The sequence below is a fragment of the Esox lucius genome, chromosome 18 (genome assembly GCF_011004845.1).
Source record: "Esox lucius isolate fEsoLuc1 chromosome 18, fEsoLuc1.pri, whole genome shotgun sequence".
NCBI classification, from domain to species: Eukaryota; Metazoa; Chordata; class Actinopteri; order Esociformes; family Esocidae; genus Esox; species Esox lucius.
Window position 1 is genome coordinate 25181092 of NC_047586.1, and position 26779 is coordinate 25207870.

At 41.1% G+C, this 26779-nt stretch overlaps 1 protein-coding gene across 1 annotated transcript in view; it reads right to left on the reverse strand.

Annotated features, from left to right (window-relative positions):
- Positions 1–3150: 3150 nt before the first annotated feature.
- Positions 3151–26779, reverse strand: part of utrn (utrophin) — a 223198-nt gene continuing 199569 nt past the window's right edge. Inside the window, 7 exon segments of the mRNA XM_029114547.2 lie at positions 3151–4548; positions 8548–8573; positions 9351–9437; positions 9525–9600; positions 12418–12664; positions 13297–13458; positions 25910–25975. Of these exon segments, the coding sequence (XP_028970380.2) occupies positions 4540–4548; positions 8548–8573; positions 9351–9437; positions 9525–9600; positions 12418–12664; positions 13297–13458; positions 25910–25975 (673 nt within the window). The 3' untranslated portion in view covers positions 3151–4539.

A 26779-nucleotide genomic window follows, 5' to 3' on the forward strand; every position in this document is an offset into this window, starting at 1 on the left:
CTAACAACTACTGTTCTAACAATGTACTGTCACAGACGAGCATACATCTTTACGATTATATTTGACTAATGACAATTAGTACATTTTTGCAATACATAATTACATCGCAAAATATCTCTCTGTTAATTAAGCCTAAACATAATTAACAGAAAAAAAAACGTACTGTGTACGACTAGTCTTCACTTGCCATTGGAAGCTCGTATAAGCAGCCTACGTTTCTGCCCAATCCTGCAGCTTGTCTGGCAACCTCGAGTCAGGGGGGAGGGGGAGGGGATACACCGCTCTACAGTATTTTTAAAGTGATTGCAGTACCAGTTCTGGCCACAATCCTACATACGGTTCCTTTAATGTTCACTGTGGTGCGTTCAAAGTAGAGAACGAGAGAGCATGAGGATGCCAACAGGGCAGAGAGAGCAGGTGACATGGAGGTGAGTGAGATAAGGAGCAAATATTGTTGACTGACCTGATATCGCCGTGTTGGTATTGTTCTTACAACGTCATAAATAATTGAGGTTAGGTTTAGGCACAGGTACCACTGAGGTTAGGTTTAGGCACAGGTGTCTCTGAGGTTAGTGTTGGGTCAAAGGGTGGGGGGCAGGGGAATATTCTGTCTTTGGACTGGGGTAACCAAGTTACTTGAATTATGATGTTTTAGGAACAACACCAGCATGCCAATATCAGATTCTGTAAATATTGATGGTTAACCCTTTTTTTCTGGGGGGGACCCCTACACCCCTTGGCAGATATTGTCCCCCCAATGTTGAATCCATGGCTTTGGCCTTGCTTTTAGCCCATTTAGCTATTCCGCTATCAAACTTCTCTCAAAGTTTGCGTTAGGGTACAAAAGGTAGTGGTTGTCAAAGCATGTACTTCTAAAGGTGAATTTATAACTTTTTTTCAAAGTTAGCAGTGCTACTTACAGAGCATTCGATGCAAGATAGCTGAGTCGAACACCACACAAGCCAGTAATAGTAAGTACATTCTACACAATGAAGTAGCTAGCAGCACTCAGAGGTAGAAGGACCGTAGCTTTAATCCACCAAGTGATGACAGGTTTGCGACAAAGTCAGTCCATTCCGAAAATCCATGTCATGTCTCTATCGATTCCATTGTGTCCTCTGATGATTACATCATTACACATAGATCGAAAAATGTCAGTTTGCACTTAATTTTTTCTGTCTGAATTGTGACTGCACTGCATATCACAGTCAAGATCTTGCAGTGCAGTCACACACATTTATAAGTTATTCATGTATTTATCTTTACAAGTGAGAACATCGCTGCGGTTGTTTCTGACTAATTGACACCGCGAGAAGTAGGAGAAATTCATATCTGTATTTGAACAGGAGTGCCATAGGAAATGAAAGACTTGATCTACTTACCATTTAGTGTTTGCTGGCTGCTATTGCATTATTGAACTATTGGAAGGAACGTGGAACAGTAGTGTGCGACTGGATATAAGATGAAGCACAGACTTGTCCAGCACGCAGATGTCTATAGCTGCAATAAAACGAATGGGTGACTCTGAGGTAAATGCTGAAGGCTTGACAAATAGATTAAGGAAACTATCAGGGGGTTTGTCTGAGTATAATGTCTTCTATGGCAGATCACCATGCTGTATGAACAGTGAGGAGAATTGAGTGAGAATTTCCACAACATTGCCATTTCCTAACAGCATAAGGATTTGTCACGATAAACTTAAAAAGATTAATGGTGGAGAGATGTCCAGAAAAAATGGATGGAATGAAAGAAATGTGAATGATTGCTAAACTAATCTATGAAAAATAATAGCAAATATTGCTGTATCAGCGATGAGCATACATAAATGTAGTTTGTGAATTGACAAGATGTCTCTCATCCCCGAGATACATTCCACAATCATTCGATAAAACGGGAATACATGATGTCAGGGCCGGCGTCAGGATGAGATGGCTGTGGGTGCATTTTGTATAAATGAGGAGGCATGTCTAATCACTGCGCACCCCGCCCCCTGAGACGAATTACGTTGAAACGTAAATACGCATGTAAAGTATACGATAGTTGTATATGGGAAAACAAAACTGAGGGGGCACGACTTTCTACTTGAGGGGGCAATGCCTCCTTTTGCCCCCCTGTGGAATCGGGCCTGAATGATGAATAGTTCTGGATGAAAGTAATATTTCTCCGGTGAAAGGAGTGGACAGCACGGAATTAGCAAGTGCGCACCTAACCATTGCACATTTGTATATCATGTCTGTAACATTCATTATACTTAATACTTGTACATTTCTGCCCTGTTCTAGTTGCACTTTTGTTTAGATGTTAAATGCATTTCGTTGTACTGTACTGTACTTGTTCAATGACAATGAAGTGGAATCTAATCTAAGTGAAATGTAATTCATGGTGTTGTTGGCTGACAACACTGAAAACCCTAACATGTCTCTAATCCCCGAGATAAGACATCCCTTACTCATTCAATAAAAGGGAAATAAATGATGAACACTTCTGGATGCAAGTAATATTTCTCTAGTGAAAAAGTGAGTCGACAGGACGGAGTTAGCCAGGGAGGAAGCGGAGTACGTTGGCTAATTACTTCTCATCATTCATTTGCCCTCAGTTCCTGCTCAGCTCCTTCCTCTAGTAACCTATTATAATGACGAAACCTCCCGTTGCGCAATCAATTCCTTTGATAAATAATAATGATAAAGCCTTCAATGGGCGCCTGGTGAAGTAGCAGATTTCTGCTGATAATGAGGACTATTTCCATTAGAACCGCTACGGATGACAGCCATGCGACGCCGTTGAATTCTGGGTAATTTTCTCCTGGTTAGAAGTTCGCAGGAAGGGAGTGAAAAACAAGTTTACATAAGGCATGTTGCAAAATGTACCAATGGTGATTGAAAGCTTTATTGCAAAGTCATATTTACTGGATGTTATCTGTGACAAACCCAACAAAGCTTTATTATTCACATTCACAATGTCACTTGATTGCTAAACTTTTTTGCAGTGGACACTTGTACTGCAAACAAAACCATACTTAATCTAGCCATTTTAACACTTTTCGTTGGGTGGTATTACGTATTACGTAACCAAAATCCAGTCGCCTAACTCACTTTCTAGAGAAGCCTTCATTATGAGTACATGTGTGAACCAAGAATCAGTGTAAAGAACAGCTGTTATAAAAATTTATTTAGAATAAAACATATGTAGCCATATTACATGTAGTGTGGTCAATCTATACTACATACCTCAGTGAAGAAGATACAGCTATATTATCACCATAATCTTCAGTCCAAAGACATACTTGGAGGTTATAGTAGTGTTGTTAAAAACTCTTACAGGATAGCATAGCACAAAACACAACGCATTACTGTGTTTGAGGGGGAAGAGAGAGAGAGGGAGAGCGAGATAGGGAGCAGTGCTAGAAGTCTGAATGGAAATCATCACATACAAATACAGTATATTGATTTGGGGTGGTGCAGAGAGCAGCAACCCATTGACAGTGAAGTATTATAGAATGTCTGTTATTTTTACTCTAACCGGATATTTCCCCACAGCAGTACACATCTATAAGCATAACACTTAGGATGTTTTCTTGTTGCAAGTACAGTAACATGGAAATGAAGCAAGTTACAGACTACGCAAAATGAAAATGTGTTTGTGTCTGAGGTAGCAAGGCAATCATGGCTTTCTTCAGATTTTTTTACACACAGATTTATAAAACTATTCTAAACAATGACCAACAGTGGCCTTCTTACAAACATGGTTGTTTCGGAACCGCTTTGGGTTCAATTGATTTATTTTTTCGGACGCTTTTTCCTTTACACAACAATCTAACAATTTCCACAAAGTTAAAGTCAGTCTGCCACACTTGGAATGACAACTGTATAGGCACAGAAGGGGTTAAGTTAAAATTGTGGCTGGCATGACGACGTCGACAGAATCACATGACATTTTAAAGGGAGGAAAAGTAAACAAATAAAATAAAAAACAATTAAAAAGTGTTGCTTTGAGGACAGGGAGCCTATGGACAGTCTAAAAGACAAGAGTCTAAAATTATCATTTGAGGCCATTATCTTAAAACAGGGAATTATTTCCCAAATCAACGGAAAAACAGTGACCATATTCTTCAGGAGGACGGCGGTAGAACATAACCAGAGGAGAGCAGTGGGATAAAAGCCATGTAACAGTTTGATTCCCAGTAAAAGCAGAACATAAAGCAAACAACAAAAATCTAATCCCCTCCCCGCAAAAAGCATGTTTACAAAGCCTCGTAGTCCCAAGTTCATGATGTTCATGGGCATAATCATACAAATCACTGACAAATGTTTAACCGACTCCAAGTACAATCTACTGTTCAAAAAATTTACATTTTGCATAGTACAAGACAACTACGACGTGGTAATAGTAACGTTTTGTGGTCCTGTCTGTCTTTGGGTTTTAAGGGGGGGGGGGGGGTCTCCTGCTAGGTTCTGCCCTTCCGGAAACTTGAAGCAAGGAAAGTGTACATGTGTCTCTCCAAAAACACGCTTGCGCGGACACAAACTTTGCTGATGGTCCTCACATGACCTAAAAACACAGATAAAACACACATTACCTATTGTAACATCCACTTAGACGTCCACAAACACATTAGCTACACTAAACAAACTTGCCAGAGATGTCAATAATGATCAAGACCAAAAAGTGTTATTTCTGGGTAGAGCATTTCACTGTCAAAATAATCACTCAGTCAAAATAATTCACAGTAAACAGAGCAAATTCTCTCTTCCAAATGTAGAAAATTAGTCTACAAGCAGTTGCATCTACAGTGGGGAGAACAAGTATTTGATACACTGAAGATTTTGCAGGTTTTACCACTTACAAAGCATGTGGAAGTCTGTAATTTTTATCATAGGTACTCTTCAACTGCGAGTGACAGAATCTAAAAAAATCCAGAAAATCACATTGTATGATTTTTAAATAATTCATTTGCATTTTATTGCATGACATAAGTTTTTGATACCTCAGAAAAGCAGAACTTAATATTTTTGGTACAGAAACCTGTGTTTGCAATTACAGAGATCATACATTTCCTGTAGTTCTTGACCATGTTTGCAAACACTGTAGCAGGGATATTGGCCCACAGACCTTCTCCAGATCCTTCAGGTTTCGGGGCTGTCGCTGGGCAATACAGACTTTAAGCTCCCTCCAAAGATTTTCTATTGGGTTCAGGTCTGGAGACTGGCTAGGCCACTCCAGGACCTTGAGATGCTTCTTAAGGAGCCACTCCTTAGTTGCCCTGCTTGTGTGTTTCGGGTCGTTGTCATGCTGGAAGACCCAGCCACGAACCATCTTCAATGCTCTTACTGAGGGAAGGAGGTTGTTGGCCAAGATCTCGCGATACATGGCTCCATCCATCCTCCCCTCAATACGGTGCAGTCGTCCTGTCCCCTTTGCAGAAAAGCATCCCCAAAGAATGATGTTTCCAACTCCATGCTTCATGGTTGGGATGGTGTTCTTGGGGTTGTACTCATCCTTCTTCTTCCTCCAAACACGGCGAGTGGAGCTCAGACCAAAAAGCTCTATTTTTGTCTCATCAGACCACATGACCTTCTCCCATTCCTCCTCTGGATCATCCAGATGGTCAGTGGCAAACTTCCGACGGGCCTGGACATTGAGCAGGGGGACTTTGCTTGCGCTGCAGGATTTTAATCCATGGTGGCGTAATGTGTTAGGAATGGTTTTCTTTGAGACTGTGGTCCCAGCTCTCTTCAGGTCATTGACCAGGTCCTGCTGTGTAGTTCTGGGCTGATCCCTCACCTTCCTCATGATCATTGATGCCCCACGAGGTGAGATCTTGCATGGAGCCCCAGACTGAGGGAGGTTGACCATCATCTTGAACTTCTTCCATTTTCTAATAATTGCACCAACAGCTGTTGCCTTCTCGCCAAGCTACTTGCCTAGTGTCCTGTAGCCCATCCCAGCCTTGTGCAGGTCTACAATTTTATCCCTGATATCCTTACACAGCTCCCTGGTCTTGGCCATTGTGGAGAGGTTGGAGTCTGTTTGATTGAGTGTGTGGACAGGTGTCTTTTATACAGGTAACAAGTTCAAACAGGAGCAGTTAATACAGGTAATGAGTGGAGAACAGGAGAGCTTCTTAAAGACAAACTAACAGGTCTGTGAGAGCCGGGAATTCTTACTGGTTGGTAGGAGATCAAATACTTATGTCATGCAATAAAATGCAAAGTAATTATAAAAAAATCCTACAATGTGATTTTCTGGATTTTTTTTTTAGATTCTGTCTCTCTCAGTTGAAGTGTGCCTATGATAGAAATTACAGACCTCTACATGCTTTGTAAGTAGGAAAACCTGTAAAATCGTCAGTGGATCAAATACTTGTTCTCCCCACTGTATAAGGGGAGAAAATGAGAGTTCAGGGATGCGTAGATAATAATATTTTGCAATGTACTGTGAAAGCTGTTGATTTCTCTTCATCAGCAGATATTGCATGGAGAGAATCAGGAGGCTCTTAAAATGCAATCAGGGCAGGATGGCACATGGACTGGCCATCCCTCAAGCCCTTCACTATCCATTAAGAGACAGGATGAGCACAGGTGGGCGCTACGGGTTTGTGGAAAGTATTTTTAATGCAGCACTGGGGTCTCCTCTTGGAACAGTAGAATTGACATCTGAACCAATTTCAACTGCATTCTGGGCTTTAAAAAAATAACAACCAAGGAACCCCTTTTAATGGAGTTAGATAGGAATGAAGAGAACAAAGGAAAACTGAGCGTGGAAAAAATTGTCCTAAGCACATTTCTTGGTGTGTTGACTAAGGTGCATAAATATCAAAAGTGACCTAGGTTAGATTTAATTATGGGGGAACAATGGCTCACATAGGGTTAAGAGATTTTTTTTTTATTATTAACTAGAGAGGGAAAAGAAATAAGCCTTTGTGAAAGGGTGGGGAAATGTGTCTTGTAACAAATACATGGTTTAATTGGCTTGTAAAGGCAACAGGGAGAGTGGAGATGTGCTGAGATGTGAAGAGGCAGGAGAGCGAGAAACAAAGGGAGATGGAAAAGGGAGTGAACAGAAGCAGAATGAACAGTAATTACAGTGACAGCATGTTAACATTTTTGTCTCATCAACTGGCCCTCAGTCAAAATCCTTCCCTGCCTACAGATCCAAGATACATAGTGCTGCTTGAAAGTTTGTGAACCCTACAAGGATGATCATTATTTTTGTATAAAATAAAAAAATAAACCCATGAAGACATTACAAATAAGGGACATAAGATATAGGATTTATTTTCATTTATGATTTATATTTCATGTGTGAAAAAAATATGTAAACCCTTTCTTGTGGAACCTCCATTAGCAGTAATAAGAAAACCACCTATAGCCACTAATCAGGTCCTGACATCTTTTTAATGGACTTTTGCCCAGTCCTCATTACAAAACTACTGAGTTTTGAGGGGTGTCTGGCATGTTCTGCCTGTGTCAGATCCAGCCAATGCACAACCCCGTTTCCAAAAAAGTTGGGATGATGCGTAAAATGCAAATAAAAACAGAATGCAATGATGTGCAAATAATTTCATCCCTATACTTAATTGACAATAGTACTAAGACAACATATCAAATGTTAAAACTGAGAAATGTTTTTGGAAAATACATGCCCATTTTGAATTTGAGGCCAGCAACACGTTTCAAAAAAGTTGGGACAGGGGCATGTTTACCAATGTGTTGCATCACCTCTTCATTTAACAGTACTCTTTAAGCATTTGGGAACTGAGGAGACCAATTGCTGTAGTTAAGAAAGTGAAATGTTTTCCCATTCTTGCTTGATGTAGGATTTCAGCTGCTCAACAGTTCAGGGTCTCCTTTGTTGTATTTGTCATTTCATAATGCACCAAATGTTTTCAATGAGTGACAGTTCTTGACTGCAGGCAGGCCAGTTTAGCACCCGGACTCTTACTACAGAGTCATGCTGTTGTGATACGTGCAGAATGTGGTTTGGCATTGTCTTGCTGCAATAAGCAAGGCCTTCCCTGAAAAAGGGCATTGGTTGGATGGCAGCATATGTTGCTCCAAAACCTGTATATATTGTTGCTTCTACAGATGTGCAAATCAACCATGCCATGTGCACTAATGAACCCCCATACCATCCCAGATGCTGCCTTTTGAACTGTGCGCTGATAACTTAAACCGGATGGACCCCCTCTTCTTTAGCCCAGAGGACACAGTGTCCATGATGCCCAAAACAATCTCACATTTTGATTCGTCAGACCACAGGACAGTTTTCCACTTCGCCTCAGTCCATCATGTTAAATGCACTCGATTTGTAAATAATTTGTCTCTCAGTGGACAATTACTTGCATTGCTTGTCTCTGAGTCCCGACCAAACTCTTTACTACTTTCAAGCAGCACTGTACATAGAATATACTTCAATGGGCTCCTCCCCTGAACCATGTCCTCATCTACCGCTAATGACAGTATAACATACTTTATTATTAGCGTCAGATAATTTCAGATTATCTGATCCTGAGTGAAACAATTATAATGTGGGTGAAGAACTGCTTACCTGTGGTCTCGAGGAGAGGCTTGTAGCTACATGAAAAACAGAAACAACATATGAGAATAAAAAAAAAACAATACAAAATAGATCTCCATGCATTTAGACTGATTGTTTGAAGCCTACGTTCAGGTACCCCTGAGCCCCTCCTACACACTAAACAAGGAATTATCTATTGTTGTTGTTGAGATTTAAAACAAATCGATTGATGAGCCATCCTGCGTGTCAGGTGAGCATTAAACCAGTATTGATACCCCCACAGCACTATTTAGATTACAATGGATTTTTAACTACATTTCAAGATTTAAGTCATTCAAATGCAATTGAAAGACACTTTGAGCTTAATTCTCTACTCAAAACCTCTTACATTTCATTCTAAAATACCCTTGTAGTGTATAATATCATACCATACAGCATACTCTTGTGGTAAGTCTTTTGTGTTACATGGGTCAGGAAAACCCCCAGGTGTGTTTTCTCTTGACAGCGGTCCTGTTGCACCGTAGTGCACGTGTGTACTTAACTGTTAGGCATATATTAGTTTGCCTTCTAAACAGTGATAATAACGTAGCCCGCCCTTTAGTCAGCTCCAAAGACAAGACATGGCTCCAATAACTGACAAGTGAAAAGGATGGAACCCCGCCGGGACACAGAAGCTATTTGTAGTATGAAAAATATAACCTGCTCCTGCCCAAGAGTAGCACCCACACTCAGCAGTAACTAGCTCAACTGAGAGAAAGAGTGGGAAAGGGATTGTGAGGAGAGGGAGGACAAGAGGATCGCTAGGCAGGGTAAGTGGAGAAGACAGAACTTACGACTGCATGCAGGGAAGGAGTTGTTGATCTGTTCCATAACGTCTGCCAGGTCAGAGCTGCTGTTGTGTGGGTGGTCCAACATCTCATCTGAAACAAACGCACAAACAAAATCTTTCAAACACACTGTGTGTGCCGGTATATATTAATGTTCATGTGTCTGTGTACTAAACTGACCTGTGTGTTCCGTGAGGGACCCTTGTTCTGCCATGCTGGGGAGCGACACTCCATTCACCCTGGAGTCTATCTCCGGCTGAGAGAAAGGGAAAGAATGATAGAAAGATGGATGGAGTTGAAAAGAGGACAGGGGGTGGGCGACAGAGGGACATGCAGCCGTTACTGAAACATGAAGTCCTCGCTCGTCATTATTCAGAGTGGCGTATTTCACCGGTGATGACTTCCAACAAAACGGTCTCTGTATATAGAAGTCATCAGTCATAAACAAGGGGAACACAATGGGGCCAGGATAAAGGATGCGTCGCCACAACTAATGATATTTACAGCGTCTGTAGCCCCATCCCAATTAGTGTCAAACACCGTTACGCCCCTGCTTTGAGATCAGCTGAATCACGGAAGGCTGCTTGGTGAAGCTAATTTTCCTGAAAAAGCAGGACCACGTGAACGGCTTTCAAACTCTGCTTAGGCATTTCATTTGTCTCATGAAGAGAGAGACAGAGAGAGTTTAATAATTTGATCGGTATTCTAAGTTAATTCTGTATTTTATATTTCCTCTCTGGTAAATATAAATAAATGTGATGCCATGCACACGTGTGAACGCACACACACCTGAGGTTCATAGAACAGAACTGCTCTGATGTCCACTGACATTTATTATTGAGTCTAACATGCCCCTTAGCTTTCCAGAGACCGAATCAATGAAGCTTCCCTGCATATACTATCCCCCCACTCTTCTGCCTCCCTGACTGTTTGTCTGTCCCATCCTGAGCTTTTCTCCTTACTTCTCTCCAGCCCCAAAGCTGTGGTAAAGGCTAACGTAATGGAAGCTTCTCCAGAGCATTCACACTACGTCTTTAGGGCTCACTTGGAATAGCACAAAAAGAGCTGTAAATAGCTCTCAATAAACCACGGAGCAAGTGCTAAATGTATTATTTTTTGTTTGACTGGGATTTAAGATAATTCTGTTTTGTACAGCTATTATCTAATGTAAGGCCAAAAAACATGGATGGAATCATGGAATACAGACAATGAATCATAATTCAGCAATATTCAAAAATCATAGGAATCAACATAATGTATTGAAAATGTATTTGACCATAAGACATGTTCAGAACGCAGAAGTGATTTGTATTTCCTGCAGCTTTGAAAGGCTGTGGTGTTTTCTGAAAATGTCCTCATCTACTTTTCTTTCTGGCCTGCTTTTGAAAAAGTGGAAAGGTTCTTTAGGAGAGGCAGTGAACATGCACAAATGTGATATTTAATGAAATGAGTCGAATTCTCTCAATTTGCGCATGATCAAAATAAATACATTTGTTTGAATCCTCCTGGTTGCTGCATACCAACAGTGCCAAAAGGACCATAAAAGGGACATGGATGTTGGGCAGGGCTGCCTTTTCTTGTGACGCTCAGGCAACTCCTTGTGGTAGTTTGGGTCCTTGCAAGGTCACTCGTTGTTGGCAAAGGAATGAGTTTACCTCCAGTGTTGGTGTATAGATCCTGGTTAAATGAGCATTGTGATAAGTATCAGAATGGCTTGTATCAGAGGACATAGGCAAGGCTACCGTTGTGATTTTTTTTTGGTATGTGATAAGATTTAAAAACAAAAACATTTAACTTCATTAACCTGTGCAAATTATGTTGACTGCTTGATTTAAAAAAAATTTTACTTTTACCCAGTTTTTCCTCCCCATTTCATGATATCCAATTCAGTATTAAGACACTGCTTCAGGTTGACATGTGTCTTGCAGGAATACATCCAATGCCATTCTGGTTCTTATCATGCTGCTTGCTCAACCAGGCAGTCCAACCCGGAATCTTCACCCACCGGAAGAAATGCCTTCTACCTCCATTGAGCTCCAGCCCCAAAAGCATTGCTAGAGCTCAACAAGGCAAAACCACATTATTCCACTGCCAAGCCCCCAAACCCAGACAAGTGCTGGCATCACTTATTGGTCCACGGGTCACAGATGATTTTATTGAAGATAGCTGTGTTGACATTTTGTATAAATCACTTTGTTTAACTGTAAACAATGATGCTAATATTTATCATAGAAAAAAAAAATCCAAACCAAGGTTTAAATTAAATGTGATCTTCTATTGGCCTTTTAATTGTGTTTTATTGTTTTAAACCTGAAAACAGAGAATGGAATCTAAACTAAAACACTTAATGGATTTTAAAGGGTCCATGCAATATTGTGAAACTGTTCACCACTGTGAAGAAATCAAGAGAAAACAATTCCTTTGACCAGAAACCGACATGTTGGGCTGAAAGGCGAAAAACTAGTCTGTGAATGTCAGAGCACGTTTGTAGGATTAAGAATTCTTATCGATCCCTGTAGATTGGATCTGTTTCTCCCACCCTGGAGCCAGGATGTTGAAATCGGAGTACTGTCTGTAATGTATATGGAAGATGCAAAGGTTAGATTTGAGGCGAACAAAGATCATGAAAGTGGGGCGTGTGTATTATGTGGTTCAAATAAGCCCTTTATCCCCTAATAATCAGCAAGTCACGTTATCTTCTCTGGGCTAATGCTCTGCTTCTCTGCTTTCAGCTCCAGGACCGAGTCAATACCATTCGGCTGATTGGCCTGCTCTGATTGACTCAGTTTGGTTCGAGGGCTGCTGTTTTCTGCAGACCTCAAAATCCATCCAAACATATTGAGCGATCAGGTGAGGCACCAACATGAAAGAGACTGATTGGGTTACTATATTGTCAGGTTTCATTAGCTCAGCCAAGAATATGATCCGATTCAAACTTGAGAGGAATGACTTAGGATTGCAACAATGACAATTTCCCAAGCTACGAAGGATTTGTTGTTGTATGATCAGTGCAATATAAGTAAAGCCACAGCTGGAACATGCAAGTGTCTTTCTCCCTGGGAGTGTTGCCAACCTGGTGCAGTAGCTGTCTGAGCCGATGGAGCTGGGACTCAAGCTGTTTGTTGTGCTCTTCCAATATGTGCATGCGGGCCTCCAGTCGGCTCTTGTGCTGCCGTAGAAGTTTGGCCTCGGCCAACAGGTCAGCCTCGTCCGGCCCGCCAGGGTTAGGGGACCCCTCAGGGTCCCAGTGGCCCACAGAGCCGGGCCCCCGCTGGCCCCCGTACTGCTCTTTCAGCAGCTCGTACTCCCTCTGCAGGCTCCTGTGGAATCGACAGACCGATGAGATGACTGTCACGTGCGCTTGCACTTGATTAAACAACATATTACACGTGCAGACAAATAAGCACACACCGACAGCATATTAATCAGAGGCACACACAATCTGACCAACACAGACTGCATAATAACCCTACTGGAGTCTCCTGCTCCCCTTCTCTCAGTTCAGTCCTAGGTAGAACCGATAGAGTCCTGGCCTGTGTGTGTGTGTGTGTTTGTGTGTGTGGAGAACCGTAGGCTGCATATTGACTGGTTTACATTACATATATCCTGGCTCATAAAGCACACCGGGACTGGGAGCATTGCTACATTTCTGCGACACAAACCAACAGAGTGACACAGCCGTGGACAGTGAAGCTCCGGGAACAATAAAGCGCACTGTCACCGCCGTCCTTACAATAGCTCGCTAATCAAAGGGGAACAGAGAGACGGAGGGGGTGAAAGCTGAGAGTGAGCCTGAGGTGACTGTGGGCGCGGGGGTATGCGTGTGTGAAAGTCTGCCTGGCCGAAAGAGATAGCGAGGAGAGGAACTCTGAGAAGACGACAACACCAGGCATGCTTCTTTGGTAAGAGGGCGGTGCACATTTTGAAGGACACCTCAGTCGAGGTACCGCACCTCTGTTCATCCTCCAGGCGCTGGATGACACGCTCCAGCTCGCTGCGCTCCTCCCTCTCCACGGCCTGCAGGATCTGGGCGGGGCTCTGGGGCTGGCTGCAGGGAGACAACTCCCCACCAAGTGTCTGGCAGTACTGCAGGATCAGAGCGTGTTCGTCGTCCCTACGGGAAAGAGAAAAGGAACTAATCAATACAAATTAACTAAATTCGTTTTATTAGTCATTTAGCAGGGGATCTTATCCAGACAGACTTATTTTAGTGAGTGCAAACATTGCCTTTCATAAAGTATTCAGACCCATTCACTTTCTCCACATATTTTTGTGTTTATAAATTATTGATTTCTATTTTTGCGATTAACTGATGCACAAAACTCAATAACTACAAAGGGAAAATTTGTTTTTGGAAAAGTTTGACAATTTATTATTGAAAATAAAAACTTGAAATGTCGTTAAAACCTTTGCCATGACACTCCAAATTTAGCTTAAATCCATCCTGTGTCCTTCGATCATCCTTGAGATGACTTAGCTAAATAAATGTAGTTTTGGACAGAACAAAATGTGGAGGAAGAGAATAGTATCTAAAGGTACTTTTTTCATGCTTTTATTCTCCTCATAGTGACCTCCACCTCCATTGTGTGCTGCACTTTTATAAACATCTGTGTGCGAGATCCTGGTTTTATATTATTATTTTATACATGTGGTAACCATGGGGATTACTTTTAGGTTTATATATAAAGTTAGGGTAAAGTTACATTTAGGGAAATTGTTTGGATAAGGGGATAGGGAACATGGAGAATTGGTTTTCCGGTACCCACAAGAATGTGTACACTCCAGCTTAAAGGCAACATACATATTTGGAAAATGTACCAGACAGGTGTTTCGGCTTGGGTGTGTAGATTTTTTGTCTTGATTCTAGCCTTTGCTATTGGTGTCTGTCAACATTAGGAAAGCAGTGTCAATAAAAGTCAAGGAAGCCATTAGTAAATCTGAAAACGTTCATCTGAAACATAACCAAACCCTTAGGCTTATAAATGAGACAAAGATAATTATGTATCAGAGTGAGAGCAAAAGAAAAAAGGTACTGCTAGATCCACAGGATACAACCTCATCTTTGAAATCTAGTAGGTGGAAGTTATAGCTTGGTATGCATTACTGTCACTGGAACTTGTCTTCATTGGTGATGTAATGCTTTTATTTTGTTGAAAATGAGACTTGAGGTAAGGGGGGGGGCTTTTGGTTGGCTTAAATATAATTATTCATTTGTCAGTCAATGTTAGTATTTAGTACTATTGAGAAGGTTAACGGTTATTAAACTGAGAATTGCATTGATGAAGGGATTCATGTTTTTTTACTCTTTGCTGTTTTTTTGCTGAACCGCGTAAGCGGAGTCAGCTAAGAAGAGCAAATGTCTCTTACTGACTGACTGAGTGGTTGACTGACTACCCCTTGTTAAATAGCGTAGTGGTTAGAGAAGCGGACCTGCAAAATTTAGGTCCCGAGTTTGTATCTCCTTGCAGGCGAAGCAAAGTACTCATTATGAATTTTTCCGTATAGGCTAAAACCTACATTATAGTAAGCCTGAAATAAAATCGGTTATAGTGGGACTGTTTCTGGTGGATTTTCGAAGTACGCATCCGTGCATGCGTTTTGGAGAAGACTTAAAACCAACTCTCTGTAGCTAGCTACCAGGAACCCTAAGCTAATGTTAGCAAGGCTAAGAAGAACGTTGTTGAACTCTGAGTTAGCGCTTTTTTTGTACAGGTAATTCAATTTTTTATATTTTTATTTGGAACATGATTCTCTATCGGGCATTGTTGCGGAACCGCTTTCTGACGGGTGAGTAAAATGCTGTAATTACTGAAAAAAAACGTACATAATGCAGCTTAAAAATATCACATTTAACCAATACAGTTATCTAACTACAGTACTGTTGCTGTCTGGTTAAAACATTGCCACCATGCAATCAAAACTAGGAGCACAGAAATGGAAGGACAAAACTAAAATAGAAAGTCTATATATGTGTAGCAGTTAAGTAATGGCTGATTGGGACTGAGTAGGTTATGAATTGAAAAGATGTGTTGAAAACAAAGGGATTTGAATGTGGCCTAGTTATGAATGAAAACATTGAACAAAACGTTTATGACCTGTAGTATAATTACTATTAATAAATTCCTTGGCCCGTGGTTGGGGTCCTAAATGTTAAATTCTGTCCCGGGCCCTGTCATTCTTGTCGGTGTCCCTGGGGGGCCCCAAATCAAATTTTGCTTAGCCCCCCCCAAAAAGCTAGTCAGCGCAGCTAGAGGCAAAAATTTCTCAAAACAAAACACTGAAAATAGTTGTAGCTTAAGGCTTTGCAGAGGATTACAGGAGAACATAGCCAGTGCCTTGTGGAGTCAATGGGTCAGACTTGAGGCATTTATTGCCTGCAAAACAGAAAACATTTTGAAAGCAATCTGTAAATTACCTGCTAGCTTGACCTGGCTAAAAGGATCACTTCTCACATTTGAGACTAAAGTTTTGTTGCACATTGCCCCTGTTTGAATAAACCAAATGAATAAACAACTAAATTTGCCAGTTTCATTATATGCTCTGTGGTTTTAAGTTAAGATAGCTGTTGTAGGATTGTACTGTCTAACTGGGAGCCTGAGCCCTCCAACATAGATCTGCTAATCTCCACCATCAGATAGCAGCGGGAGAGAAAAGGTAAGGGGGGCAGGTGGTGGATAAAAGGATGGGTCCAGGATTTCAGTGTCATATTTGGATGATCTGAGATGCGGTGGCAGGTCTTCCTAAGCCACAACTGTCACCTTCACTCAACCAGACACACAGCCCCAAGGATTATAGAGATTTAACTTAGACATATCATCATGTGCGGGCGCACTCACACACAAAACAGCGGAAGGAGGATAAGATGATTCAATCCCCTGTCCATTACCACAGTAAATGCCATCTATCGCCAGAGCTGGACTGACAGCAAGAGTTTCCATTTGGCGATGAAAGCATTGTCTGTAATTGAAACTGGATGCCATGTTGGCTCTCCTTTGTCAAATGTTATCCATCCATAATGACTACCTCCAAAACAGTTGTCATTCTTTAGCTGGGACAGCTAGTTAGCTTTCAAAATGAAACAATTTAATAACTGATGTTGTTATATTATTATATTGCAAGCGTCATGGAGTGGAACACTAACAGCTAACTGAATTGTTAGCATGGATAGGCTAAGAAAATACCATCTGGCTAACACTGTGCGAAACTCCTGATTAACAGCACCCGTGAGACCTATTACAAAACCCAAACACAGCATTCCATAAATGTCCCAAGCATTGAGGTCCTCATTAACATTACATACATATTCATACTGTTGAGTACATGAAATTATTTATGGACTAGGCATGCTTTGTTTCATAGGTAATTGCGGTTCTATTGTGTTCAGCAGGACACAGATCCTTAATCGTAAAAAACAGGACTAAAGGGAGAATCGACTGAGTATTGGAATGATATAAAGAGCCAAGAAACGCTTCTGAAATACAAAAGCTACGCATTTAGATATGACATGATTCAAATAATCTTTTTAAACATTAGCTTGACCAAGAACACATTTGTACTATTTAAACAGCAACAACCCAGGGAATACAGAGGAAAGAGCCAATTGAAATCTCAGGATGATTAAGGCAGGGCCAGATTGAAAATGTTGCTGATGCATCCGGGTTAATGTCCTTACAATGACCATAAATGCATCCAGGGACCGACCTGCACAGACTTTGCTTAGAAATAGAAGAAAGCCAGCAGTGGAACGTTGCTGCTAAAAAAAAAACTACTCAAAACTAGATAAAGATCCCAAACTAGATTGTCATCATAACTTGTCAGTCAGTGTGCCTCAAGCCTGTGATGTTGTGTAGGAATTAAATGACCTATGAAGGTATAAATGTACAATAAAACTATGAACTCTGATTGAAATCCTATTCAGTATAATTTCACATGCACGCCTGATGTACACCCCTCTCATCTCAAAGACCGTAATCTTCTTTCCCTTATAGAATGAGTGCTTTGCTGGAAATGGCTGATATGTAGGTAATGACATAAGAGCCAGGGATGAGAAGGGAACTACATCTCAGCAGGACAGGTTTACATTGGAAATATTGATGTATTACAGTTGTGGACAAAAGTACCAGCACCCTTGCACTTCCTTTAAATAAGTCACATTGTCTCTAAAATAAATTAATCAAAGTATTTAGTACCAAACCTAATATATCAGAAATGGCATTGACAAAAGTATGGACACTCAAGAATAAATATTATGGAGTATAGCCGTTGGATTATGGAAATGCAATCAAATCATCTTATAGCCAACTCCAGTTCTCCAGATTTCAGCTGTGCTTACTAACTGCTGTTTTCAGATCTCTCCACAGGTTTTCAATAGGATTTAGGTTTGGACTGATTCCTGGCCTCTTCAGAACAGTCAAGTCCTAAACCACCCCATATGACTGTCCCTCTCTCTCTGCAATGGGTCTCCTACCACACAAACTGATTTCACTGATTTGGCGATGGATGGTGTGAGTTGAAACTGTTGTACCTTAACTCTGAAAGTCAAGTTGAATATGTGTGTTGATCGACGTGCTTTCTCTAAGATTTGAACAATCCTTTGCTGCAACCTTCATGTGTTCTCTTGTGGCCAAGTCCTGGCAGGTTAGCTACAGTGAGAAGGGCCTTAAACTTCTTGATATAGTCCAGTGGTGTCAAAACTGTCCCACAGAGGGCCGAGTGTCTGCAGTTCAGACCTAAACAGCCAGGTGAGGGTAGAAACTAACCAATTAGTGACCTAATTAATCAATCAAGTACAAGGTGAGAGTGAAAACACGCAGACACTCGGCTCTCCATGGAACCATTATGACACCTCTGATATAGTCATTGACATGGTTAGAAATAATTATTTTTAATCTAAATAATAATGGTCCTTTAAACTTTGCTTTCGTCAAATAATCCTCCATTTGCAGCAATTACAGCCTTGCAGACCTAGTTGTAAATTTGTTGAGGTTATCTGAAGAGATTTCACCCAATGCTTCCTGAAACACTTCCCACAAGTTGGATTAACTTGATGGGTACTTTCTATGTACCATATGGTCAAGCTGCTCCCACAAAAGCTCAATATAGTTGGGATCCAGTGACTTTGGTGGCCACTCCCATGAAGACAGAATACAAGCGGACCCAAATAACTTGTATAGTTGCATAGTTATCAAGCACTCCTTGAGCACATTTACATTTTGCCTGCGTCTCACGAATGTTCTTCTTCTTGATCCGAACCTCAAATTTAGATTTGTCTGTCCATAACACGTTTTTCCCAATCTTTCCCAATGTTCAGTGTCTGTTCTTTTGCCAATCTTCATCTTTTCCTTTTATTGGCCAGTCTGAGATATGTCTTTTTATTTGCAACTCTGCCTAATAGGCCAGCATCCCGGACACTGTTGATGTTGAGACTGATGTTGAGACTGATGTTTTGTTGGGGAGTTGTTCTGTGAAGTGAGTGGTACACAGCATGGTGTCTAAGTTAAATGAGGCCCTCTGTGAGAGAGACAGTTAGCGCCACAGACAGCTCCCCGCACCCGGAGTCCAGCTCTGACAATGTGCCACTGGTAGTAACAATGCAGCCAGTCCTATTCCAGCCAATCTTTAGCCAACTGCCTTTGGCAAGGCAGGGATTGGCTCTGTTTGTGAATGCGCATAGTGCCTGGAGGTAGCACAAGTCTGAGATAAGGAGCGAAGAAAAAAAATTCAGACAGAAGCTGCAACGGCAGCTAGAGATGACAACAAAATGCAAATTTCACCGTTGTTTACAACACAGCATATACACTGAAAATAAAGAAGACAGAAGATCTGGATAAAGTAAGAGCGAAAACAATAAAAAAAGCATAAGCAGAGCGGGCCAAGAAGAACAAACGTCTCTTACTGAGTGCCTGACTACCCCTTTTTAAATAGCGTAATGGTTAGAGTAGCGGACCTGCAAACTATAGGTCCCGAGTTCATATCTCCTCGCAGGCAAAGCGAAGTACGCATTATGAATTATTCCGTATAGATGGAAACTTTGCTGGGTAAAACCTCCAGTGACTACATTATAGTCAGCCTGAAATAAAACAGTTTAGCGTGACTGTTTCTGGTGGATTTTCAAAGTACGCATCCGTGCATGTGTTTTGGGTCAGGACAGACAAACATATTTGCTGGCTACAACATATGCCACAGTAGTTACGTTACAGTGAGCCATAACTAAAATTGTATTCGGTTATATTGCGACTGTTTCTGGCATGGAAAGGTTCATCTTCAGACTCGCTAGCAATTGCTCAATTCTTATGATCATTCCTAGGAAGTTAGTAGATACCAGTACGCCTATTACTGACTAATAAACTGTTCAAACAGCCAGTGGCAAAAGCTAACAGTTCATAGACACTATTTGTGGTGGAGGTAAACTTAAGAAACACTAGTCAGTTTAACACAATGCTCAATAGTGTTTAGCAACTGGTGAAATGCGTAATGCTGTGGCGTTATGGTTAAAGACGCTGCCTCTCACGTGTGTCATGGTGCAGTGAGCAGCAGCGCCACCGTTCCATACACCCTCAGTTCCCCTCACTTACGAACACATCCCAGACTTGTTTTCTGTCACGTCTTCAATCATGCACACCAGGTCCCTATCACACCATTTGTAAGTGTTTAAATGTTTCCCCTCTGCTCCCCGCATTTGTGGATCATTGTTTTTGTTGTCATTGGATGTCGTTGTGGGTGTTGCCGTTAAATGTAAGTCTTGAGAACCTTTATGTACAGTCGTTTTGCTGCTGAGGTCAGCCATTTACTTTCGTTGTGTTTTTGTTGTGCTCTGTGTTTGTTTAATTAAAAGATGGACACCGACTACCTCTGCCTGCGCCTGGTTCCCTTACTCCTGCACCGCATGACAGAATACCTTACTGACAATGTGGAAGGCTCAAGTTCGTATCTATTTTGAAAAACAACATTTATTTATTTTATTTCCACGATTCTCTCATCGTTTCACTTTATGAAAAAGTTATTCTCACCTTTCTTGATAGTTATTGTTTCAATGTGTATGTTGTTATGCCATGAAAGAAAGAAATACCTTCTTATGTCATGAAATGAAATAGCTTTGGCAGACTCGCTAGCAATTGCTCAATTCCTATGAATATTCCAGTAAGTTAGTATATACTGGTAAAGCCTATTACCAGCTAATAAGCTGTTCAAACGGCTGTTCAATACTTTCTATTGCAGTCCGGCTGAACTAGGCTTGCCTGGTTTCTTGTTATTCTCTTTCATTTTTATTCTATTTCTATTTTCTTATTCTATGTAAAGTACATTCAACTGCAAATATGATGTTTTTATTCTAGTATTTGTTTTTATTCTTGTATTTTAATCTTTACCTTTGTAAAGCACAGTAAATTGCTTCTATGTATGAATTGTGATAAATAAACTTGCTTGCTAAAAGGGATGGAGCTCGCCTCTGATTTCGAGCTTTTTCTTCTGGACAGGTAAACTGATTAATTCACATTATTACATGAACTGTTTAGTGAACTGGATAGTCTAACTTAACCCATAAAATATACATTAATCTAAAGAAACACACATATCTAACATTTCTTACCAATGGTGTTGCCATTTAGCCGGTTCTATGTTGATACATTTTTGGTCTGCTGTCTAAAAATGGCATCAGATCGCCTTCATGTGTGTTTATGTGATTAGGAAAGAGAAACATAAAAAACAGCTATAATAGTAATTTACAACAGTAATGTCTACACTGTATTTCTGATCAATTTGATGGCTGTTTTTTAGACAAAATGATTGAATTGAATGAATGAAGAGCAGGGGTGCCAAGTGTATAAAGTATATGGAATGAGTAGGGCACATGGAGAGGCACAAGGAGAGAGGGAATGTGAGCTGTGTGATTAGATGCAAATCGACCCTCCAGTGGTTACAGCAGAAAAAGGTGAAGGTTCTGGAGTGGCCATCACAGTCTCCTGACATTAATATAATTGAGCCACTCTGGGGAGATCTCAAATGTGCGGTTCATGCAAGATGACCAAAGACCTTGCATGACCTGGAGGCATTTTGCCAAGACGAATGGGCAGCTATACCACCTGCAAGAATTTGGGGCACCATAAACAACTATTACAAAAGACTGCATGCTGTCATTGATGCTAAAGAGGGCAATACACAGTATTAAGAACTAAGGGTATACAGACCTTTGAACAGGGGTCAGTTCATTGTTTTCTTTGTTACCATGTTGAATGTGAATCCCATAAAAAATAAAAGACATGTTTTTCCTGCTCACTCATGTTTTCTTTACAAATGATACATATATTACCAATTCTCCAAGGGTATGCAACATTTTGAGCACCACTGTAAATAACAGAAAATCTATCCTCTTGGAGGACCTTATTGGCCCATGAGCCAAATTCTTTCCTTGGAGAAGAGAAGAGCGAGTGAAAAGGGAGCTTTACACCAAATTTTCTGATTTGTTCTTCAATTGAATGGTTGTGATCTTACAAAGTTTGAATGTTTAATTGCGTCATATTGTGTCAACATTCCTTTAAAAGCACTACTTAACTACCACCCCCAAACATTTTCAGATAAATGCGTTTTTTTTTTTACAGAAATGTATATTATTTGGAATCCCTGTTATTTGTTTGACATTAATTAAATCGGTTTTCCTTATGTACAGTTTCAAGGTGGTGTATCAAAGAAGGGCAGTGTCAGTTAAAGTAGTAGTTGTCCATTTTAGTAAAAGAATGGGCTCAAGGCTATGTCTCTACACCATCATAAAACACAAGTAGCCCAACTAAAGCTAATAGACAAAATTAATGCCATACTTCAGATCAGATTTCAAACCCTTTTGTTAGTTAGTTGTGGTCTGGTGTTGGCCGCTTCAAATGGTTAATTTGAATGCATTTTGTTGTGGTTGTTCTATGTAATGAAAAGCATTGAGTTCAGTGTGGAATGACCAAAAACTGCTCATTAAGCCCAAAAGTACTTGATTTTACGAGAGCTGAATGAAATGGTGTGCTGGATTGGACTTGAGGTAGGGAGAGACGAAGGGAAGAATGGAAAGACAAAGTGCGTGAAGGAAATATATGAAGTAAAATAAAGTCACAGTATAGAGGGAGAAGAGGGTTCAGTGTGAATGAAAGAGGAGAAGAAGGTTGAGAAGAGAGGAAGGACAGGATGTGAGAGCTCTTTGGTGATTAACAGCATCATCAATGACAACACAGCCTTGGCTGAAGATAACACAAAATAGGCAGCTCTCTGTCTTCCCATTGATTAAGGCTTTGCTACCAGATAAAACGCATAGACACCAATGCATAATCCAACACATATACTCAAACACACACACACACACACAGATGGCTTCAAAGATAAAGGCCTCTAGAGATCAAGGGTAGGCAGAATAGAATTAAAATGACTTGAAAACACCCCCACTTGAAATCAAACAGTGTGAAATAAAAGGGAATTGGAATGAATCCTTAGCAGAGTAAAAGCGGATCGCAGTGTTAAGCCTGGTCGCCGTTCAAGCAAAGTGACGATTTGATTTGGGCAAAATTGCTGCGCTTGGATCAGCTTATACAGGATTCACAGGGGTTTAACACTTTTGCCCACAAATTCCAGGCATCTTGGTCCTTCTACAGTCGGCGTTGCTGACTCACCTGGTAACACAGGCATACTGTAACATAGCATCTACATTTAGTGGACGACTTAAAAAAATAAAAATAAAAGGATAACACTGACAAAGTGTGCTTGTCCCAAAATGGCTAACACACTTGACTTTTAGTGTTGCCCGTCATAGAAAAACTTGTATAAACCCTATTCCTGAGGTGTAGAGTGGGGAATCTACTTGAGCAAATAAGTGTCAAAACATGATAAAAGTAGGCTATACAATGGGAGATTATGTGAAACATTAGTCTTACTGAGCTGACATAAGTGAAAAAAGCATGAGAGGATAATTGGTTGAGCCTCGACACTGTTTAAACCCTTTTTCAAATAGAGCTTTAACATTAGCCTTCCTCCTCCTCATAATCATCATCCTCATTATCATTGCTGCGTCTGGGCCTGATTAAAAAAGCCAAGCATAATTCTCTCTCACTCTTCATTTATCTAACACTGTTTTACTCACTACCTTCAGAAGTGTTTCACTATCTGAAGCAGAAAAAAAGTAGCTTGAGTGTAATCAGAGCAACAACAAAAAAGTATGGGACTTTGGCAAAGTCTACCGGGCCAGGGATTTAAAATAGAACCTCTTCATGGGGAGGTCAGGCGGACAGGGTGAGGCATTGGGGCCGAAGGGAACACTCGTACAGGCAAGCGTAGCACGTGTCAGTGTGGAAAATTGGTCGGCTGAGCGACTCAAGACCATAAAACTTTTCAGTGTCTACCAATGCTGTCTGTCCCTCCAAATTTCCTTTTCCTGTCTTCTTATAATCTTCTTATAATTTTTTTCTATAATCTGTCCATGGTGCATACCCTGTCTCTTATTTCTGATCTCACGCTGTTGTCTCTAGATCCCATAAATCGTCCATGTGTCCTCGCTGGGAAAAGAAACACTCACAAATCCTACATATGCCATTTAGTGTATGTACACACACAGGCGCAGATCATCTGAGGCAGCAGACTTCAGCTCCGCTCTGGCCTCTTATCAGATCACGGTTGAGCGATCACCAAATGCTAACCCCACAACAAACATAACATCACAGCATCACAGGGTGCATGGAGAGCTCCAATCAGTGTGTGTGTGTGTGAGACCTCAGAGAAATTATTCCCCACCGATTAGGATCTCAGCCGGGAATAGGTCTTAACGTGCCCTTCAGGCAGTTCCAAGGGAACGTCTACAGAAACACTATCAACTTTTCTCTCCCTTAGACACACACAAATCTGGAGCTTCAGCACTTTCCTTTTCTTTGCACTGCTATACTCTTCGCTATCTTTTGTCGTCCCCTCTCGCTTTTCCTTCTGCCGTTTCCAGAACTGTCGTCCCCCTCCAAATCGTTCGTTTTCATCTCTATCAAAGCAAACCATCTCCCTCAGTAACATACTGCCGCCCTCTCCATCCAACCCACTCTTTTCATCCTTATCTCTCACTAACCCCCATGTGGAATTCCAACTTCGGTCCTCAGTTCTTCAATTTCATCTCCTCCTTCTGCACTATCCTGTTTTCTTCCCTCCCTCTTTCCAGCCTGCTTCGTCCATGTTATTTGTCAAATCCCTCTAGACGCCGGTAGCGATTGTTCTACTTTTTTTTCAGACAACACTCAAAGCTCTGAGCCGGGTATTCATTGTGGGGAGCTACGTGGTGTAATGTAATGCCTCAGTCTGCTGAGCTATACATAACAGTTGTGACATTATTACAACCTACAGGTTGACAGCTAGCTGGACAGCAAGCGGGAAGCCTAATAGTTACTAGCAAGCAAGCAAGTTTATTAATATAGCACAATTCATACATCGAAGCAATTCAATGTGCTTTACAAAGAATAATATATGAAAGTACAATAACATAAAAACAAATTCTCAAATGAAAACATCAAAACAAATGAAAACATAATGATAAAAAATACAATAAGAAAACATATAAAGATTAAAACTGGGATAAAAACATTGGAAGTTATAAGGCTAAACAGTGTGGTTAAGTTTAAGTGCTCAGTCATAGGCACGTGAGAAGAGAAGTGTTTTTAACCTGGATTTAAAAATGTATACGTTTGGGGCACGTCTAAGATCTTCTGGTAGTTTATTCCAATTGTGTACAGCATAAGTGCTAAACGCAGCTTCTCCATGTTTAGTTTGGACTCTGGGTTCTACTAGCTGACCTGTGTTCATGGATCTAAGGGCCCTGCTCGGTTTATATTCCTCCAACATATCAGAAATGTATTCGGGTCCTAAACTATTCAGAGATTTATAAACTAAAAGCACCACTTTGAAATCTATTCTGTAACAAACTGGAAGCCAATGCAAAGATTTAAGAACCAGAGTGATGTGCTCTGTTCTCTTGGTCCTGGTTAACATTCCAGCAACTAATGGTTGCTTAGGATCCTTCCCTAACCAAAGTGACCTTAATTTCCTAAAGAAATCCAAATCACACCAGTAAATAAAGGTAAAGCAAGAATACGATGGAAGTTCATTTATTATGGTAGACTACATCTAAGATCAAATCCTGATCGTAGTATCGACAATATGGTTCGAGCATAGGGCAGCAACATCTATCTCAGCTCTGTCACAGGCGGACCAGTGGTTGCCAGATGTACGTTGCAACTCCAGTGAATCATTGGTAGGTCGGGTCCCTGCAATGTCAATCTTGGTTGTTGACTAAGGAATGCATTCTCTTAAGCACGTGTACCAGAAAAATATCCCAGGGTGAGTGAGCCACCTCATAATTGTAAAGTCTTGGCATGATATATTTGTCTTAATGTTTGACTAGCTTACACCTTCCCAAGGTGTTGTTGTGCTAAAAGACACAAATCACAAAATGGTATGTGAAGAAAATTAGGGTAATGTTTTTTTTTTTTATGAAAGAATGCACTCAGTACTTGTGCTAAATTACAAAAATTGAAATGTCCTTGTTTTTACCGAAGGTTACTTACATGCTTCCTGTAGCTGAGCTGCTGTCTGTGGGGAGAGAACCATTGGAGCGTTCCATCTGCGCCAGCCTGAGAAACAGATTCAGAAACAGACTGGGTGAGTTGATGAACGCTAACCCAGGGGTCGACAACTACCCAGACATGGCTCGATACACAGGCAATCACGGCTAGCGCTCCGTTCTAGCTGAACGGATGCGACGTGACATAACATTGCAAGTGGACAGCTGACATCAGGCAGTGTTGGGCAATGTTCGGCTCAACAGTCAGGGGATTGGCCGACAAAATACGGGACTCAATTATGACATGAGATTATGGTACAGTGGTTCAGAACTACATTAGTCACGGAGGGGATTGGGACCAGTGGATTACAGACACGGAGGCACACCCAGGCCCACACAACATGCTAATAGATTGGGCCAGCAGATCAAAGGCTATATTTATTAAGCTCTTTGATAGACTGTGGAAAGGGGAGCCTAGTAAGCGAAGATAAAACAATCCCCAGACTGGCCCAAGGCTAACTTAGGTCTAGCCCATTAATACAGAGTTTGAGTGTGTGTGTTTCAGAGGCAACTAGTGCAGGCAACATTGAAGAATTGTAGCCGCTGACCTGTGGGTTAATGGTTTATGAAAGGGAAAGATGAATTGGACCAGCAGGTCAAGTCCATGTCCGAGAAGCATATGGAATGGCTGGCCCCAACCAGACAGTTACATTGGCAGAGCTGGCCAGCCATATTGCCTCTTACTAAAGGACACACTCTAATACAGAGCAAATTACAATATTGAGCACCAACATGATTACGTACAGCATAATATTGTACCGGTCCCCATGTGGAAATTGAACCCCCAACTCTGACGTTGGGAACCGGTACGCAT